Genomic DNA, 20565 nt, shown 5'->3' on the forward strand with positions numbered 1-20565 from the left:
CAGGCTCAATCCTATTTGGCAAAGTTTTGCCCCTACCTTCATAGTCAGAGATGCTAGCACCACTCCAGACTGGAGCCCTCTAATTCTAAACCTGGCTGCCATTTCAGCAGCCTCACTATTCTGGTATGTATTTTCCAGCTTATGAAAGCAGAAACAAATCATTAATTAATTAAATCCCTGATGCTGCCAATAGTCTAAAGGTTTTCAGCACATCACTAAGCTGGAATCATGTTTATCACAGACACAAGTGGCCAGTTCTTATATTAAGATAATTTCCTCAACTGATGACTAGAATTGGTCTATATTAGCCTCTCACTAATCTGCTTGTAGGAATATATCGCTCTCTAAAATCTTTTCCATTCTGTATGGATTGGCTCCTTCACTTCATAATGTTAATGCACAAAAGAATATCCTCTTCTTTCCACTGTCTTTTCATGCACAGGTCTGTCACACAAACAAGACAATCTAAATGCCTTATAGAGATAAATTATTTAGCCATAGAAATAAATAACTGAAGAGTTAAACACCATTAAACTAGACAGATAATTTTGCTAAGAAATTTGAAAACGGATCAAAGATTGAAAAGCCATTTATAAACTGCAGTGGTGTTCCAGACACTGGGAGCAGTGTGGCAAGAAAAATAAAAAGATTAGCAGATAGATCAGAGAGGACACAAAAGACGAAAAATATTCAGATAAGGGACAGGAGGAAGTCTAAAGTGAGCATCACTTCCCTCCCCCTGATTTCCAAATTTTGAGCAGAAACACAAACAGGCAGCAACTCTGTCCATAAAACACAGCATGAAATGTTTGTACTTCCTTACGTGGATGAGAAACAGAGGGCAAGTGAAGTGTTATGGGAAGATTAAAAAACATCTTACATCTTAACATGTGGAAGTTCAACCATCAATTAATAATAATGTTACAGTCCAGGGAAGATGACAAACCTTCAATATAGTTTCTGGGAGACCTGATACTATGCAAATTTCTGAAGTAACTAATTCATAGATACATCTAAATGCAGGACAGAATTACAGCACATGCAAATTTTGAGAAATCTTAAGGAAATAATATACAAAAGGGAAAATTATAATTGCTATTGCTTCAACTGACAAACAGCTCACTACCACTGGGCTTTCAAAGTACTTGAATTTCTAGTTTACTCTCTCCTGCTCCTGATGGTTTTCCATTTTTTTATTTGAATTGCTGTCTTATTACTTAAAGAAATATAACAACCTAGGTTTGGAGGGAAAAAAAAAAAACAAAGTCACACATTTGTTACAATTATATTATATAGATCACAGAGAATGAAGGAGACTGTACCATATTAAGTGACAAGAGGAGCATATCCCGCAGTATGCTGTAGTAGCAACACGATACAGTAAACATGACTGGAAGGTGAGTTTCACTGAGTCAACATGTGATTCCAATCTTTATTTGTCCTTTCAGAAATTAAATGCAGCTGGGGCAAAGGCTTAGATGGAGAAAAGATCTTACAAGAAGAGGGGTAGTATTTACTGCTAGCTCACTCTTTCAAAAGCTCCAGGTTTGTGTGATTGAGGGCTGAGAAAATCAGTTCTCTGCCCATAAAAAGTGACATTTCCAACCATGGTGTGGTTATTGGTTACACCTCAGAGGACTGTACTTTATCTTTACTTGCATCTTACAGCAATTTTGATTATGTCAACTAAAGAATCTCAGTTTCCAAGAGGATGTGGATCTCTACAAAACAGCAAAAATGGACTTTTTTTTAAGGTCAGTGGATCACCTGGTTATGTGATTTAAGCAACTAGAGTACTTTGCCTAAATGGGGAAAAAATGTAACAGAATTAATGTAGCACCATGTTTAAGGGTGTTTCATACATCTAGTTATCTTTGCCAAAGAACTAAGCTTGTGAAAAGTAGTAAGTACACCTTATTTCATGCATTGCTTGCAATAACTGTTTTCTGTAGTTACATTTCTGTATTTCTGATGCACTATAAATATCTCCATGGGAGATAAGAGAGGTGCTAGAACAACCAGATGGCACTTACTAATATTATAAAATTCATGTCTGGTGATAAACTATATGAAACATGACAAAAGATTAAGAAATACCTGCACTATAGTGAGGAATAAAGGTTTAAAACTAGGGGTTTTTTTTAAGTAATATAGTAATCTCAACTAATGCTTTAAGACATTAACCTGGATGATGCTAGAAGTTGTCTGTAACTTGCAGAGTATTTGCCTCGTGTGAACTAGAAATAAACTAGCTTAAGTCCCTGATTCTAGGTATGTTCACACGCGTAGGTATATTCACACGCGTAGGTATGTTCACATACATAACTGTTGGTGTGAAAATAATAGTTCCATGATTAGAAAAGTACAATGCTTTTCAGAATCAAGGTTTATTCAGGACTATTTGCCCTCCTACCTTAACCACATGCAACTACACAAAATAATACTTTTAAATTTACCAAGTTAAATCTCCCTTTGTGTCTTAGTTCTGCTTCTGCAACGGTTAAAATACTTCCTTCGTGTGCTGTGAGACTTTGTTTTTTCACCCTCCTCTAGGAGATTTGCACACATAAATGCTATTAAAAAAATCAATGAGTTCTTCAGGTTCACTTCTGGAAAAAAAACTACCAAAACCCAATGCCAGACCTGGCTGAAGGGATCCCAGATACTCATCCACTACAGAGAGACCTTTTGTCACTTCTTATCTCTCAAATGGGAAGCAGAGCTAATAAGTAACTCAATTAACATTTTCTCTCTCAAAAACAGTAATACTTGGAATTTATTTGACTAACTGGGTAATACCTGTAGTTCAAGTATTTATGCCTGAGCCTGTTACTTCCTCATAGTCAGGAGAACTCACATCCAGAGAATGATTAGTCTCATCAGAAACTAAAATAAATCAGATAAACCATACCTTAAAACACACCTTTGCCCCCTCTATTTGCTCTAAAAAGAGCTCTAGATGACCAACACTGCTTAACAGTCTACAGTATAACATCTAAATGTAAATGACATATCTAATGTCAGGTTTCCTATATGCCAGACTTCCAGCTGCTGAAGTGTTAAACCTTTTTCTGCAAGACTGATAACCCCATTAAGAGACTTGTCTCCCATGAAAGTATTTGCTCACTGTTACTTACTGTGTTTAAACACAAAGACTATCGTGCTGCAATTCTGGAAAGCAATCCCATATTTCTTGCTATAAACCCATTCCGGTTTGTCAGCTCACCATCTGCACTATGTCCACCACACTCAGCTATGACCTGCTGTTAGTGGTCACACCAGTGCCAAATTGGGAAATTATACAATCTCCCAAATCTTACCTGAAATTCCTCAGGTTATACAGCCTTTAATTAAATTATCCCTTTTGATTTCTTCAGTGCTCCAGGAGTGCATGCTTAGCTACCAACCCATTAGGATCCCAAGTCTTTTTCACAGCTACTGTCTCACAGTGAAGACTCTGTTGCTGTAAACATCTTGCATTTTCAATGTTGGATGTGTGACTTCCAGTGAATTGCTTCAGCTACGCCTCACAGAAACACCAAAACACTGACATGAGCACTCCAGACCCCTGTAAGGTTTAGCAAATAATGCCCTATTACCATCCCCATTTCCACTCCTCCCCTCTTCATTTTCTGGAGTTCCCTCCAGTCTGCTGTTCTTCAACCCTTTCCTTGGGCCCTACCAACTCGACCTTATCTCCACGACTCCCGCTCTCATGCTCTACCTGCTCCTCTGGTCTCGCACAATACAAGGAAGCTAACACTTCCCCATTTAAGTGGGACAATTTTTTCACACTACCTTGCTGCTCCCCCATTTCTCCTTTTACCTCCCACCTACCCAACAGGTCGTTTTCAAATGCTACCTGTGAACTTTTCCCCTTATTTCAAGCTCCAAAATGAGCTTAAAATCCAAGAGTTCTTTACTCAAAATGGCTCACACAAAATCCCAAATGACCCATTTCTGACCCCGGCTCAAAACCAGCGCTCTCCTGATCCCCCTCCATATTGACACCTGCCTGCTACGTCACAGGGCCTTTTTCTCCCGAGTTTCCACTTCCTCCATGACAACTGCCTATATACGGCAGCCAAAACATTTCAATATTTCCTTGACGCTCCTGGTGGGATACCTGCAGTCCCCAGCACGCTGGGGCTGCAGAGAAGGGCCCGGGGTTTTGGACGAAGCGGGGAGAAGAGCCCCATTAGGGCCCCAAAACCGGGGAGACCTTCCCGCCGCGTTCCCCTCAGGCCTCTCGCACAGCGCGGCCGGGGAAAGCGGAGGAAGCGCAGCCCGGCCGAGGCCAACGCCAGGAAGCCGGTGGCCGCGGACCTGCCAGCCGCCGCCCTCCCGCCTCGGGGGCTGGGCTGAGGCGGGCGGTGGCGGCTCCGCCCCGCTGCGGGGGCCGCCCGCGCCGGCAGAGGCGGCTCCGTTCGCCGCTGTGACGCCGGCGGCGCTGGAACACCTGGAGGGGCGGCGGCGGCGGCGGCTCCTCCGGCTTGGCCCTCCCTTCCCCTCCGCCGCGGGCAAGGTGAGTGCGGGAAGCGGGGACCCGCCAGGCTCGGTGCCGGAGCCTGCCGAGGAAAACGGGTTCCGCCAGCAGCTGCCGCGGCCGGTGTCGGGCAGCCCCGGGTGGGCGCCGCCTCCCCCGCGGGCTGCACGCCCGCCTCTTGGGGGGAAGGAGGCGGCGCGGCGGCCAGGCCTGAGGCGCGGGTGGCCCGTCAGGGCTTGGCGACGGGTGTAGCCGGTGCCGGACCTGCCCGGAGGTGAAATTTCTGAGGCGCAAGATGGCATCTGCCCCTCCTTTTTTGCCTTGTGGTCGTCGTCCCCGTCCCGCCCCCCCCCCCCGCTGTGCGGTTATCTCGCCATGATTATTGTATTTATGCGTTTCTGCCTCCCTCTCTGCCGTACATCCTCTCTGGCTCTCTGCCCGCTGGAAGCGGGGAGGGAAACGGCCGGTTCTCCTTCGGGGTTCCGGCTCTGCTGCCAGGCTCTGGGCTGAGGCGAGGGCCGGGCTCGGGGGCGGCGGCGGCCCTTGTTCTTACCTGAGGGCTTGGGGCCGGCTGGGTTAAGAGGGATGGCGGGGCTTCATGGGGTAAGATAAGGTATCAAACCAGGCACCCAGGCGTTAACAGCTAGTGAAATCAGAATAAAAAAATAAAAAAAAAACCAAAAAACCATATAGACTTCCTATTTAAAGCTTGTATTTTGTGGAAAGCTGATCTCGATAATCAGATTTGACCTGCGTCCATCCACCTGGCAGATTAATGTCGTTTGTCTGTTCTAGTCGTTTAGAAGAAGGAAAAAAAGGAAAATTACTTGAAACATCAGGTCGGTTTTTAGTGAGAGGAAAGGGTGAAGGGCACTGTGCTTTTTCATTCCTTGGTATCATTGTGTGTATGTTCAGCACCAAATGTAAATAAGTCTCCTGTTCCATGCTGTTTTGTGTAGTGCTGATAGGCTCAAGGTCCTGCGTGGACCCTCTTAAAACAGTAATTTAGTTTTGCCTTAGTTCAGATTTATAAATGCGAAACTAAATTGTGTAATCTCAGGGGTACATCCTTTAACCTCCTACCCCCAGGTTATGTTGTGTGGATATTTTTGAAGCTTGGAGTGTTTCTTCTGTTTGGTTGTTTGTAATATTTTGCCCCTGCCTGCAACCTTGCTTTAAACCAAGGTGACTGTTTATTTACAGGAAGCACCTGTTTGTTGGTGTATTTTATTTCCCTCATGTTTCATTCTGTTATCATCTTTCTTTCAGTTTCTGGATGGATTTTATTTAATTTGGGTCTCAGAAAGCAGCGCTGGCTCTTGTTCCAGAGCAGACTTCTTGGAAATAAACTGTTCTCTTGTTTTGGTCTAGCAAGGCTGCTGTTGTAAGTTAAAAAACTGTGTTTGATCACTTTTCCAAAGTGTTGGCCAGAGAAAATGGCAGGCTGGCTTTTGGAGTCTGCAGTGCAGGCTGCATTTGGTTATGGTCTTTCATCTGGTTTTTCTGGTAATCTACTGTTTTTCCACTTTGTCCAGGATTCCCAAGGAGTGAATGGAAGTACCACTTGACAGTGCGATCTGCCTGGCAGTGATCTAGGAGTTGCAGTTCTTAGCAGTACTTAAATGAAGTCCAGGAACATCTTATTTAGACATTAGCAATTTTTTATACTGCTTTCTGAATAGGGTAGCCTATTGGTTTAAACTGAGTAACTTTATGATTTAAGATTTATGTTAATACCACAGAAGAAGGAATTTAATGTAAAGCCACAGAGATCTTCTTTTGTGTAGTAAACTGCCATAACTGGTATAACCAGTCACATTTTTCCTGTGGCAAGCTCTACTGGAAGATGATGTGGCAGTTAAATGCTGTGGAACCTTGGGCTAAAAGAGCCTCTGAAGTTTCTTTACTGTCAAAACATCATAGGAGAAACATTGTTATTTCCAGAAAGGTTCAAACAAGAGCATACTCAAAAGTTAGATGCTGGTAATTTGAATTTGCCACCTTCTCAATTAAAAAATAATTAAGCACTTCTTAGATACTGGTGATTTCTTCCTTTGTGTTTGTGGGAGTTGATTCAAATATGCACATTACGAGAGGTTTGCAGGTTTAAGAGGACTAGTTAAGACTGTGTGGAAGGGGGAAGGTTTCTTGAACATTTTTCATTCACAAGGTTATATTACTGGTACGTAGAGGAAATCACATAGTGCAAAGTAAATTTTCTGTTGAACCCTATTGTAGGGTTGGGTTTGTTCCCCTTAGTAGAGGTTCAAGCCCACCTGTCTTGCCTGTTCTTCTCTGTTATCCATACTCTACAGGGCTGCAAAATTGTTCTGATGAATTCCCAAGTAACCTTTTCTGGAAGAAATGAATAATAACAGCTCTTTTCACTCTTAAACTAGCGTTGAAAGCTGTTGGTACAAGTTGGCAGAAAAAAATGTGCTAGTATCTCAGCTAAATTAAAAGTCAAGAAACGTCTTCAAAGACTCTTTTTAATACTGTTTTCAAAATCTCCTCCGACAGTGTTGCTCTGAAGTAGTTGATTCTTCAAGATGTTTTGCCACTTCTCAACCATAAAATCACTCTAAAGACAAAATTATGCCACATGATGCAGAAGCATTAAAAATACAAAAGCCTGGAGGGTGATGAATGTTAAACAAAGAACCAAGCAGTCAAGAATGGTAGAAACATTTGACCTTTTACATGTTGCTGGTAATAATAGTCTCACGGTAGTTCTTCCTGTGGCTATTGTTAGCCATGGCAAACCGAGGGGCATTTTGACCGGTTATGCAATTGCTTACGTCAACCTTGGGAACTGAACTGTCTGTTCTGAGTCACGGAAACAATACTCAGGTCCATCTTGCAAGTAGCTTCATAGGGATCACCGCTGCTCTAGGAACAGTCGGCTGGTGTGCCAGGATCTGGGAACACTGATGTAAAAGTTGAGTGAACTATGCATCTATCAAGAACATACAGCCTGTATTGATCGTGGTGTTTACTCAAAGGGCAGCGAAAGATCACCCTGTATTCTTGTTGCCGTGCATGCTAAAACTGTTTTGTTAATCAAGTCTCTTATCCATGGATGTGAAATGATCTCCTGAGGGAATCTAGAGAAAATTATTTTCCCCTGTTCCCTCCCCCGGCGTTGTTTCTCCTCGGGTATAGTAGCATTGCTTCCTGGCTTCTGCATGGATGAAAAGGGAGGAGGGAGTCAAAAACTTGAGAGTGTTGACTGTGTCAGCAAATCGGGTATCTAAATAAGCCAGCCATTAGTTTGAACTTCTAAAACCATATTTGTCCATATTTATTATAGTATACGTCTGAAAAGAATATCCGGATTTTTTTTTTGTACGTCTCCTGCTCTTCTCATAAGTTCTACAAAGGGAAGGTTTCCTAAGATTCAGACTCTAGGTTGATCATGTGTAGAATGTGTCACAAAAAACATCTTCGTGTTGTCTTTTATAGTCTATGCACAGCAGGTGTTCCATATGGCATTTTCTTTAATAGTATTTGACTACTAAGTTTAAAATGACTGTTTTTTAAACTAAGAGAACAAATGTATATTACACAACAATTTGATAGTCATTTCAGAGAAAAGAAGCAAGTCTGCATTTAGAATGAGATTAAATACTGGATTGCATATATCCCCAGCTTTGCTCATTTGCAGAGTGAGGTTAGACCTGCCACTTGATGACTTATATTTACATTATTTTTCCATAAAACACATATAGTACTTATGATATTTACCTGGTTCTTTCCAAAGGACATTCGCTTAGCGTTCTTCCCAAACATAAGTGGAAAACTAGTAGTCAAGTAAAAGATGTTTCATGAAGTCAAACTGATAGTATGTGCTGTTCTTATATTATTTCACAATAAGCAGCTGAAAAATGAGTATAATCTGAAAAAGGAATTTAAAATTAATTTTATGTGTAATTAAGTATTTGTGTCTGTGCAAATGATGAAGCTCTGCATGCAAGTTAACTTACCTAGAAAGGACTGTTGTTTGCTCATCAATCTTCCAACTGTGAGTCTGCTAGCATTATTTAAAATATTTTATTCTGAGGCTAGCTGTACTATGTTGTCACTACATGTGCCTTTCTTATCAGTGTTTTTGAGATAAACCACTGGTTTTAGCAGTTTGTCATTCAACTGCTAAAAAAAATAAAAAAAGCCCACCTCACCTCCAAGTGTCATTTCAATGTATGTTATACTCTAGAAAGATGATCACTAATGCCTGTAAGTTTGACTTGATAGTCTTTGGAATAGTATGACAAGTATGTAGTACTGAATAGACACAACATTTTTTTGAGAGAGGAATATTAACATTTGATTTGGTCCTTGTAGTTCGTGGGAGCAAAAACAGATTTTAAAAAACATGGTGACATAGTGACAAATTTCTGCTTTTTAACGTTGGCTAAAACTTACCTCTAACTGTTTGGGTACTAAAAACAAGTGCAGTTCAGATGGATTGATACTCTTAAGTTCTAGGTCTAAATGAGCAATGTGCAAATTTGCTCTATTTATCTTCCACTGTCTTCTATCGATTTGTACTTATCAGAGTCGGGAATAGAAAAATAAAAGACTAAATGATAGCATAAGAAGCAGCACCCTGGATATCATACTCTCTTTAGACTACACCAGGAAATTAAGGAGAATAATTTCTTATGCTAATTGTGTATTCTGAAACATTAGAAGCATGATAATTGTTTTTGGAATAAAGTAAAGTACTTTTGGAATAAAATCAAGTACTCTCTGTAGTAGCTATTTGTCATCTGCCCTGCATAGAAAGTATTAAGAGTTGGTGTAAAATTCCGTGAAAGACAGGTATTATATACTTAATGTCAGTAGTACTACTGCTCATTTTGTTGGATGTACTCTTTGCATACAGGTGCCTAGGTGGTGCTACAAAATGACAGAACACCCAAACCATCCAGTTTTCTTCATACGTTGTGCATGGTTTCTAATGGTGCAAGTCCTTAATCACACAGTCTTAGTCATTTAAGATGCCTGCTTGTATTACTGTGGTTTGTTCTCCACACAATTTAACTAGCCTGAAAAAGAACGGAAAGGGAGGATTGTATTGGTTCAAACTACCTCCTTGGAAAACAGACTTGGATTCCTCTGATACTTGTTGTTTTCAGTACGTGTTTGGGTTTTTTCTGCATGTTGAGTTTTGGTTTTAATATTTCTCTTTGGTTTTTTGAACCCATGAAGAATCATGGAATCATGGAATGGTTAGAGTTGGAAGGGACCTTAAAGATCATCTAGTTTCAACCCCCCTGCTCTGGGCAGGGACCATCTTCCACTAGACCAGGTTGCTCAAAGCCCCATCCAGCCTGACCTTGAACACTTCCAGAGATGGAGCATCCACAGCTTCTCTAAGCAACCAGTTCCAGTACCTCACCACCCTCACAGTAAATAATTTCTTCGTAATATCTAATCTAAATCTCCCCTCTTTCAGTTTAAAACCGTTACCCCTCAGCTTATCACTACACTCCCTCATAAAGAGTCCCTCTCTACCTTTTCTGTAGGCCCCCTTTAGTTACTGGAAAACTGCTATAAGGTCTCCCCAGAGCCTTCTCTTCTCCAGACTGAATAACCCCAACTCTCTCAGCCTGAATCAAGACAAATGAATAAATGGAATGGAATAAATGATCTTTTTATAGAATCATAATAACTTTGCTGGGGTTTCTCATAAACCCCAGTAGAGAAGAGAAAGAAGTAGAAGAAATTGTGTATAGAAATGTTAGTTCCAGAAGTGCTTGCATTGAAAGCAAAAATTGCTTCCAGTGGGCTTACACGATGTGGCTGTGTCCTAAGCACAATGTGTTACTCAATATGCTCTTGTATCTTTTTTTTCCCCAGTAATTCAACAGACCCCCGTGAAATCCCAGCTGTAAGCGAAGTGCTCTTACTGCATGATTTATCCATGTAGTTCAGGTGTTTTGTGCTGCTGAAACCATCATTTCTGTGCACTCAGAGGACAGTGGTGAGGTTCTGGTTCAGGTGCTCAAAGTTGCTCTTTGGAGGTTGGTTCTATTCACTGTCTGTACAGAGGCTTAGTATTGAGATGCTTGTAATGTAATTTAGGCACCACAGTTAAATAATTGGGGTCAAACAGCATGAATTTCTTTCCCCCTGAGCACCTCACAGGTGTATGAATATAGCAGGAGTCCCTCTCAGTATAACAGATGCTGTTTCCCCCTGTGCTTCTTTTAAGAATGTATGAAACTTCTTTCTAGATGTCAACTCCTGAAATAGGTTGAAAGAGTAATAATTCTGTTGATACAGCTTCTCCCTTATAAGTTTGCAATATTTCTTCTGAGAAGTTTTGGATAACCTGTAAGAAACAGGTTTCCCAGGACAAGAAAAAACGCTGTGGATCTGTCTGAGACAAAGGAATAGATGAAATGTTGTAGTGGATGCAAGGAACTGCTAATGCAGTGCTTGTACACCAATTCTGCAAACTTTTTGAATTAATAAACAAGTGTGTCAGTGAGTAGTCTAACAGAATGAAAATACTCCTGGATTTAAAGCTAAGCATGGATGATTCTCCAGGATTAGAACATCAATGATGAGTGTTAAGAGCTTTAGAGGAAAAATTGAATCTTGTAATTTGTCATATTTATATAACTTAAACTCTAGATTCATTTTAGCTGAATTACAGTGGTAGCTATTCATGTAGTGAGAATAGGAATGCTTGTAAGTCTGTGTATAATCGTGATGCTGAATGCCTACATAGACCCAAACTTCAGTTTTTTGCTCTCTTCCTACATTGACAATACAGATAATTCAGATAAACAGGCTGCTCTGTTCTCTTTTGCTCGGAAAAGGCGAAGTGAAATGTGGTTTGAAGCTCCTGACTGATTGGGTCTACGTGTTTGTAGACAGACCAGAGAAGATATAACTGTGCCCTGCCTAATCTTCATCTTGCAGTGAGACTGCTTCTTGCTTTGGAGGCCCATTTACTTAATTCAGTTTGATGACAGCTTCCAGGGAGCAGAGTGGGGGAGACAGGTTGTCAGCCAAGAGCTGTTGAAGAGGCACAGATGGCATTGATTCCCTCACCTAAGCACACTTTCTTCGCTTCAGAGTATTTTACATAAATGAAACTATCACTCTTAACTGTTAGAGATAGAAGTCCTTAAAATTCTTCTTATTTTTTGTTACTTAGTACCAATCTACTATTTCTGTATTAAAAGTTTCTTGGAAGATTATTAATTTAAAAAAGCCCACAGTGTTATATTAAGTAAATCAAATGCAATGCATGATTCTGCCATACTTGAAGTTAAAAGTTGCAGGATTTTTAAGGTGCAGAGTCTGTTGGGATTTGAAGACCGTCAAAACGTATTTGCTGCTTTGAAAGGATCGTAAACTGAGAGGACAGTGCTATCAGTGAAAGCACAGACCCTTCTGTGTCTTTTTTGATGAACACTACTTTCACATAAGGCGCGCTGAATTCTGCTCCGCTTCTCATTCGGTTCCTTTTGTTGTTTCCGGATGCATCTCAGCAGAATGTTGTTCAATCTACTGCCTTCCTACATAACCATGGCAGGTCATCTTTGGATGTTACATTTGATCTGTAGATCAGCATTTGTAACGTTTTTGCAAGGATTTCAGCTCATTTCTTGTTTCTGAGAAGTTGTGATTAGATCAACAGTTTGTTTTAGATACAGTCTTCACAGTTTAAAAGATTCCTGTTTGCTGTCTCTGGTTGCTTCCTGCTTTCTACTATAGGATCTGTTGGCTAAGCTGTTAAGAGCACAGTCAGAGCTGTGTAACCAATGCTCAGCCAAGGGCAGATATTTGAATTAGGGGAAAACATATTTGCTTTTAATTGATTTCCCCATAACCTAGGAGAGCGTTAAGATCTGAATTTTACCTTGACACATGACACTTCTTATATTTACACTCACTGGAAAAGAAAAACTATCGTGACTAATGATATACAGAATCGTTTATTATCAATTTAGCTGTTGGAGAGAAGGGACTCCTACTGTCCTTTTCTTATGAATAATATTCAGATGCTACCTGTATAAAATTGTTCAGCTTGTGGAAAAGCTGCAACAAAGTACGATAAAGCTAAAAAAGAGAAGCAAGTGTGTGTAAATGTTGTATAGAGCATGAGCTGGAAGGTAAGCCTAGGGTATGCCGGAGTTTAAATCGCTCAAAACACCACAATAGCATTTTTCTTTTTGCACAGAAGAATGTAGATGGTGTATTCAAATGGTCTTGGAGAATACACAGAATCAGTGGACTTTTCCACAGGAATAGAAATGCCATTCACTAATGAGGGTGCCCTCCCATCAAGTTCCATTCCACCATCATGGCTAATAAAAAATCTCAGTAGGAAAACAGGATGGTGCAGTGTGCCAGAAATATTATGAAGTTCTGTGTGCATTCCAGCTATTTTGGCTACCTGTGGGAATAATTTGTGGGTAAATAGTCTACAACCCAAATAAACTCTGCCACAGATGCAGAGGTGCCATAGTTGGCTGTTTGCAGGGCCGTCCTGGTTCCAGCATGTCTTGTTAGCTGTGTCAGAGCACTGCGTGAATGCAGCTGAACCACTTCTGAAGCCAGGCTGAGTCTAGAAGCAGTTTGGCTGTATTTCACGGTGTCCAGGCCGATAGGCTGTCCTAGTCCTCTCTGGTGTCACTCTGCAAACAGGGAGGTTTGTGGAAAGTGATGCTGAGGCTTCTTGATGGCTCCTCAGAGGGCCCGCTAGGGATTTTTCAAGGGTTTGGCGTTGCTTATGAACCCAGCTGGCTCTGTATGGAGATGGATGTTTCGGCACTCTGGGCCCTTGTGTTCTGGGCAGACTTGTTATGAATAGGGCCAGCTCAGGTTTAATGCTGAAACTGAGGTAGCATCTGTCTGTCTCAAAACGCTGGGAAGCACTTGCAGAATTACTGGAGCTGTGTGTGGACTTCAGGAAACCTCAAATCCAGCACTGTGCAGCAATAAATGTGAATTTGGCTACAGTCAGCTATAATATAGCAATGCTTTCCCCAGCATGCTCTAGAGCACCTGTGTTTCCTTCCTCCGCTCCCCCTCCCACTATTGTCTATAGTATCCCTAGCTTTTGTTAGCTAAGATAAAGGCTGTCTGTCACAGAGATCACAAGTGTTGTGTAACTCTTTATCATCAAAGGTAATGGAAACTTTCTGATACAAATGCTTTCCGATGGGGTGGTGAATGCTATTATTTTTTTAATCAGTGTCAGCATAATATTATTCCTTGGAACTTTTTTTTTAGTCTTAATACACTGGGAAGAAAAAAGAAAAATAAAGTCCCTTACATCAGCTCCTTGTGGCAAATTATGCTTGCTTTTAGCTATAAAACTGTATGATGACATAGGTTAATTTTAAGTTTGACTGCAGTCTTTGGGGAAGGTATTGGTGGAGTCTAGTTAGTGTCATGTGCTTCCATTGTAGTCAGCTTTGGCAGAGCAACTCTCTTGTTACTTCTCTGTGGGACATTTATGTCTTGTTCTTTGAAAGCATAACAGAGTTCAAACCCTAAAGTAGTCAAAGGCTTCGTGTTCATTTCTTGGTCTCTCTCTGCAGCCTCAGGGCCAGTGTTTCACAACTGTGGGGATTCTTTGTTATGAAGTGTTCCTTTTAATTCCTTGATAGTTCCCTAGGCTGTTTCCAGTCCCCTTTTCTTAACATCTCCCACTTTTTTTGGTTAAACTTATGACTTTGGGATATCTTTATAAAATCTCAGCACTTTCAGCTATCCCAGATGCTTTTAATAATGTTGTTTGTTACAGTTGAACCAATATCTTAACCCTCTTTCGTTCCTGGACTTGGAGTAGACAGTAACAACACGTTAAATGACTGCAGGGACAGTTTACGTTGTACATGTAGCAGTATCTGAAGAATGAAAACTGTTAATGTTAAAAGTTTTGGCTATGAATGAAAATAATATGACTAAAAGCTGAAAATATTGTAGATAACTTTTAGAAAACATGCTGTGCTCTTTTTTTTTTTCTTGGTTGGGGTTTTTTTGTTCTTTTTGTGTAACTACAGTGGTCGTGGTGCAGTGTTATTCTGCTGCCCATTTAAACCATTCATGTGGAAGGTCCTCTGTATTAAACCAATCACACTGGGCTGCTGCTTATTCCTGCTGTTTAATTGCTGCAGTCTTCCTGGCATGGTTTTTGTCTATATCACCTGGAGCTCTCTGGAACCGTTCTCTCTCCTGACACATTTTGAGTGATACCACATGCCAGGAGCCATTTCCAGCAGGCAGTGTAGGTATGACCCCACTTTTCCTTCCTTCCAACCTATTCGGCCATACAACATTATGCCAGCAGGTCTTGTAGCCTCAAACACCTCAAATGCCATTATGTCACACAGCAGGATAGGGAATACATGCCCTTGTTTTCATACCATGAAAACACTGTCCTAATAGCTGTCATACAGTCCTGACATTGAACTAAAAAATCCCCACAAATGATATCTTAAGGGCATAGGGTTGCTATGGAGGACTTAAAAGAGTATAACCAAGAAGATCCCAGTTGAAATATAAGGTCAGATGTTTAGGAGGAAAGAATGTGAGCTATGCTTGCAAATGAGAACTGTTTTACCATGACCCTGATATATTTTTCTTTTTTTTTCTTTTTAGGGACATTGATTTCCAGGAGAGACAGGTGGACATGTACAGTGTGTAAGGTCAGTGCCTCAGACCTGTTCCCTGTGCTGGTCATTTACGCTTTGTTCCATGTAATATGCATGTTGTTCCATCTAGATAGGCTGTTTGCATCCTGTCAAACCAAGTGTGCTGCTGAGTAACTGAGTCATGGACGTGTATACAAGCTAAATCCTGTATTCTTATCTCACTCGCGCACACCCAAAGTTGACTTAAGGAGGACCAGTATTAAAACAGTGAAGTCAAGCATAAAGATGTTAGAAAACTGGAGTTAATTCTGCATGTGCCTTATGGCTCTAGAAATTACAGCAAAACCATGACTGATGCTGTCCATTCTATATATTTCTGACTCAGTGGTGCTATAACGCAAAGAGCAGTCTGAAACAGTTCTTTCTTCCTTGTTGTTTGTCTGTTGGGCTTTACATTTAGACTCTGCTCTGAAGACAAGGTTATGAATTTTCTCATGGTCTCTCCTACAGTGCTTATGAGCACTTCACAAAAAATTCCAGTTCAGGAAAATTTCCTGCTCTGATATGATCTTACAGCATCTCATGGAACTTTGCCAGAAAGTTTCACAGGTGCTGACAGTAGAGAGGCTAGAATTGGAAATCTGGGATTTGGCTCCATTCGGCTCCAAATGGAAGTGTGTGTGCTTCACAGTTGCAGGAAGCACTCAGGTTGTTTGCATTCCCTGGTTCAGGTTCCTGCAATCTGTTCCAGTCCCTTTGCCGCTCCAGTGCTAATCATACTGTCTGTCAGCAGCACCATGCTAGATGTGTTTCCAGTGTCACGTCTTCCCCTTGCAGCCCCTTTTCTCTCTCGCCCAGATTAGTGCCAAAGTTCAGTTTCAGCACCATTACCTTCCTAGCTGCTTTTTCCATTACTGTTTTCTCAGTCAATCAGCTTCATTTCTTAGGGCAACCTGTTGGTGTGTTCCTTCTGTGCCTGGTTTTACCTGCCGTTTCCCGGCAGCACCATCTGGCCAGCTCCTTTTTGGTTTCATCTGTAGTCATGGTGCAGTGTCTCCATTTGCATGCTGGCTGTGTGCTGGAGAATAGAGTCCTTTCTGAAAGCAGCAGAGGAGAAGCCAGGTGCTTGTTGTTTATAAGGAGTGTCTGGCTTCGCTTGTAAATTTAGCCTGGAAGGAGTGTGCTCAGTTACCAGTGGGAAGTGATGTGCGTGCCATCTAGTCAGCTCAATGTATAGCAGGAGACTTGAGTATCCAAACTGGAGGTATTAACTTAGAAAATCTAAAATACAAAAGCATTCAGATCATATTCTATCCTCAGGAACTGAGGTGTCCTTCATAGAAAAACCACCTGTTGGTTAAATTTCACATCCGTGGCTCAAGAGGTGATGTAGCTAGTGTTTCTAAAAAATAGATCAGTGGGACATGGACAAAAAAAAAAGTTGCTGAACTGTGTTGTGGCTAAAACTTTGGGGGGAAAAAACCCAACCGAGAAAGATGCCTAGCATGGACAATTTTGGCTTGCCTCATCAAAAGTCACTGAATTTATGCCAGGTAAACTTGCTTTTGCCTGGAAAACTTGCTAACATATAATAATTGGCAACATCAGTGATACCACTTAATGGTGTTTGTCATGGATTTAAGTGAGAATTGTGTGTTACATAAGGAAAGCATTTGGTCCACAGATTGAAAAGCTTTCTGTCATAACACGGTAAACAAGATGCTACAATATAGTAATTTTCTCTGTGAAAAGGTAGAGGGTTTCTAGTGTCTAACTTGAAAATTGCATTTTAAAGAAAATAACAGATAATTTCTTATTTTATTTCAGTGTCTGAAGAAAACAAGAAACATGGAAGGTCATAAGTAGTAAGTACTTTGATAATTTTTTCTTCTTCTAAAGAGCTAATGGTGTTTGGCATGTTGATTTGTCACTGCCTGAGTCTTATCACACATTATGTTCTGGCATCTAGTATTTATACGAAGTCACTGGTAGACATTCTGTTCAAAAAGAATAAAAATACAAAATGAAAAACTGCCAAAGAATGGAAAAACAAGTGAAATGACTAGATGGAAAAATAGCATATGTTATCAGTTTCCTGCTAAATGGAAATAAGTATATGAACTGTCATATTCCAAGAGGTTTATCTGTGGTCGACAACTTCAGAATAAAGTACATCCCTGTTTTAGTTATATTTTTTGATTGCTTAACAAAACCTAAATATGTCCATGATTGCTTGACACAAAATAGATTTTTAAAGGTATTGACAAGCATCTACCAGTAAAAATTGTCCAACGAATATTTTGGTAATGTGATTATAAATCATTTGTTATCCTAAACATAAACAGGAGACAGTAAATTCTCCAAATGACATTAGAAGCTGAATTTGTCTGTAGTGGTAAGGTTATATTCCTGTATTCCTTCAGTTGGTTTATCAGTCTGTTATTCAGGAATCTGTATCAATCCCAGTATTTTTTTTAATTTTTGTTTTTGGTGACCTCATATTAATAACTCATTATTCCTGCCACCATCTCCCCAGAATTTCTAGTGACCTCAAGTGAGGTAGATATCGAGGCTGGTTGACATCAGATGAATTATGGTGTTTTCTTCACTTGATCATTGAACTCAGATATCAGTTATTTGCACAGCTGTAGCACAAGTTAAAGCACACAACTAGCCAGACAGCTGAGGTCTTTTTACTGCCTTGTGAGCGGTTTGATTTTTTTTTTTTAATTATTTTTAAAGTAATGCTGTTTTTATTAAGCTCTAGTATTTTCTCATAATGCAGGGGCATCTTACTGTTACTTATTAGAGGTTGTAGATTTTGTCTTTCAAAGGTGCAGCATATATCAAGTCAATATAGGCTTTACCTAACTTGAGAGGCTGTCTTGTTGTCAGAGTGCGTAATGGTTTGTTTGTGCAGAATTCCACATGAAACGTGGTGTGTTTTGCATGTGTTGTTTATTTTGTGCTATAGCACCAAAAAGGCCTATATTTTCATTTTAATTAATAAATTAGACTTTTGGAACTAATGTTTGGGTAGAATTAAATGGGTGAATATCTTTGCTGTTAAAGTTTGGGGAAGAAGCCAAGAAGTGCTGTGTGTGAGTCCATTTTGAATTTTGTCCTTGCTCACTTCTAGTTTAGTTTCTTACCATCTCTTTGGTGATAAAGGTGCTGTCTCCTAAATCATTGACTAAAAATAACTAAAACAAGTAACAAAACCTAGGGAAACAAACTTACTTTTCAGGTTAAACTGTGTCACTGGTGACTGTGTAGGGTGGGTGTGCCACCCTTTTGGGGAGCACCTGTACCAATGGCTTGCTGTTTCAGAATGGCCATAGTATTTCATAGCAAGTATATATATCTGTGTGTCTCAGTATGCGAATTGGTGTGTATGTGAGATCTGAGGACCTCTTGGGGTAGCATCCCTGAGCTGTGCACGTTGTGTGAACTGTGGGTAGGATCTCAGTATCCCATAGTTTGTCACTTCACAAGTGGAGGGCATCTTTTTTTCAAAATAAACTCAACCTTTTTAATTTTCCTGGAGTATTTCATATAGTGAGTTTTAGCAACTGTTTGCTTCTAAAGATTTTTGCAAAATCACTGCAGCTTTCTTTATATAGATGTAGGGGAAAGGGCATGTACTGTTGCAGAAATTAATAATGGAATAACTCTTCCTGAAAGAGATCAAGATTTCATTTTAAGGCTAAATTTTTTATTAAACCATCTTCATATGGTCTAAATATTGTGAAATCTGGAGTTTGTCTTTAGATTGCACTTTTTATTAGGTCTGCTAGAGGAATGCAGAAGCATCTGTCAGTAGAAAATAACCCTTCAAAAAGAGATTACCTGTTAGGCACCCACAGTTGTCATGTAGTCGTTGCATAAAGATGTGAGCTATCTATCTTGCACATAGCATCCTCAAAAGAGATGAGTGTTCATCTAATTGTTTATTATTCAATTGTAGAAAAGGGAGGGCAAGAAGTGGTCAAGTTCCATTCATAAAATGATCTTTGTGACATCCTAACACTGCTGAAATTGCATGAAAATTGCTACCTGTTTATGCAACTCTGCTAGTTCATTTGTTCACTTGAAACTCTCCTACTAGTTACATAAAAGTAAAAAGTTAATTCCACAGGCTATAAATCATTCTGTAATGCATTGGGAAGAATTCTTTGCAGCTGATTATTTGGCAGTACTACATGCTAAAGACATTCAACTTGAAAGCTGTGTATTATTTTCCAAAGTTGGATGAGAAATATAGTACTAATTTAATTGCCTTGTTATTAATGCATAATGAGGAAATGTATCTTAGAATATATGTGTCTGCATGCAAATGCAATATTCTTAATGGACATTTATTAATCTAGCGTATTAGACTTATTTTTTTAAGCATTCTGTTGAAGTTTTGTAATTTCGTTTCTTAATATTCTAGCAATTATCCAAGGGAATTTTATGACCAATATGCTCAAAGCCAAGAAAAATCTGTGGTTAATAAAATGCAACAGAAATACTGGAAAACAAAACAAACCCTTATAAAAGTAACAGGAAAAAAGGAAGATGAACATGTTGTGGCTTCAGATGCAGATCTGGACGCAAAACTAGAGGTTTGTAATGTCCACATAATGTGTATTCTCTGTATTCTATTCATTTCTATCAATCCTCTGATATGTGAACACATAGTATATATAATAATGTATATGCACTTTTGTCATTATTTTCTTGTAATATTTTTTCCAATTTTTGACAAAAGTACCTATGTAAATAATGGCGGCATTTTGTAACACAAAAACCCATGTACCTCAAACTTTATTTAGAACCTAATATTTCTTGTATCTATTTTCAGGTTTTGCGGGCAGGTTGTTTTTTGGGGTTTTTTTTGTTGGCAGGGGGGAATAGGAGATTGTCCTTTGTAGTTATATGAGTCATTCTTATCCTTTGCTTATATCACTTTAAGATATTATTTTTTTAATTAATATTCTATAGAATATACAAATGACATTCTTTATACAGTTATAAAATACCACATATACCAGAAAAACATGCAATATACCAAGAAGGAGCAAGGTGCATAGTGCGCTCTGCTCTCTGGAGCTTTTGGGCAGATTAAGTGGGTTTTGACATGACCAAAGAAGCTTCTGAAAGTCTGTAAAGTGTAACCAAGAGAAGGAATCCTGCTGTGTGACAAATACAGTCCTACTGTCAGTATCCTCAACCCCACTGGAAAAAAAAACATTAAGACTCTCCAAATTGAAGAGCTTGAACAACTTTAACACAAAGCAAAAGATAGAGAATGGACTTCAGAAGTGTAAAAATCAAGTTAGCGTCCAGTAATTTTTATCAGTATTGTTTTGTTACATAAAGGTAAAGGTTTTGCCTTACTGGTTTTCTTGCAGTTTCTCGGAAAATTGTTGATTTAGGATTCTCAGTTTATTTGCCTTTTTGCTGAAATACAAG

The 20565-nt window shown here is 39.8% G+C and overlaps 1 protein-coding gene across 5 annotated transcripts in view; it reads left to right on the top strand.

Moving 5' to 3' along the window:
* Positions 1–4137: 4137 nt before the first annotated feature.
* ICA1 (islet cell autoantigen 1) overlaps positions 4138–20565 on the top strand; it is a 72923-nt gene continuing 56495 nt past the window's right edge. For 2 of the 5 annotated variants that reach the window (XM_054192265.1, XM_054192266.1), the window contains exons 1-4: positions 4337–4525; positions 15116–15162; positions 16936–16973; positions 19544–19715. In XM_054192265.1, the coding sequence (XP_054048240.1) occupies positions 16957–16973; positions 19544–19715 (189 nt within the window). In that variant the 5' untranslated portion in view covers positions 4337–4525; positions 15116–15162; positions 16936–16956. Of the gene's footprint in view, positions 4526–15115; positions 15163–16935; positions 16974–19543; positions 19716–20565 lie in introns of all 5 variants that reach the window. The other 3 variants (XM_054192268.1, XM_054192267.1, XM_054192270.1) reach the window with 3 other exon arrangements.

Source organism: Rissa tridactyla, chromosome 2, assembly GCF_028500815.1.
Source record: "Rissa tridactyla isolate bRisTri1 chromosome 2, bRisTri1.patW.cur.20221130, whole genome shotgun sequence".
Classification (NCBI taxonomy): Eukaryota; Metazoa; Chordata; class Aves; order Charadriiformes; family Laridae; genus Rissa; species Rissa tridactyla.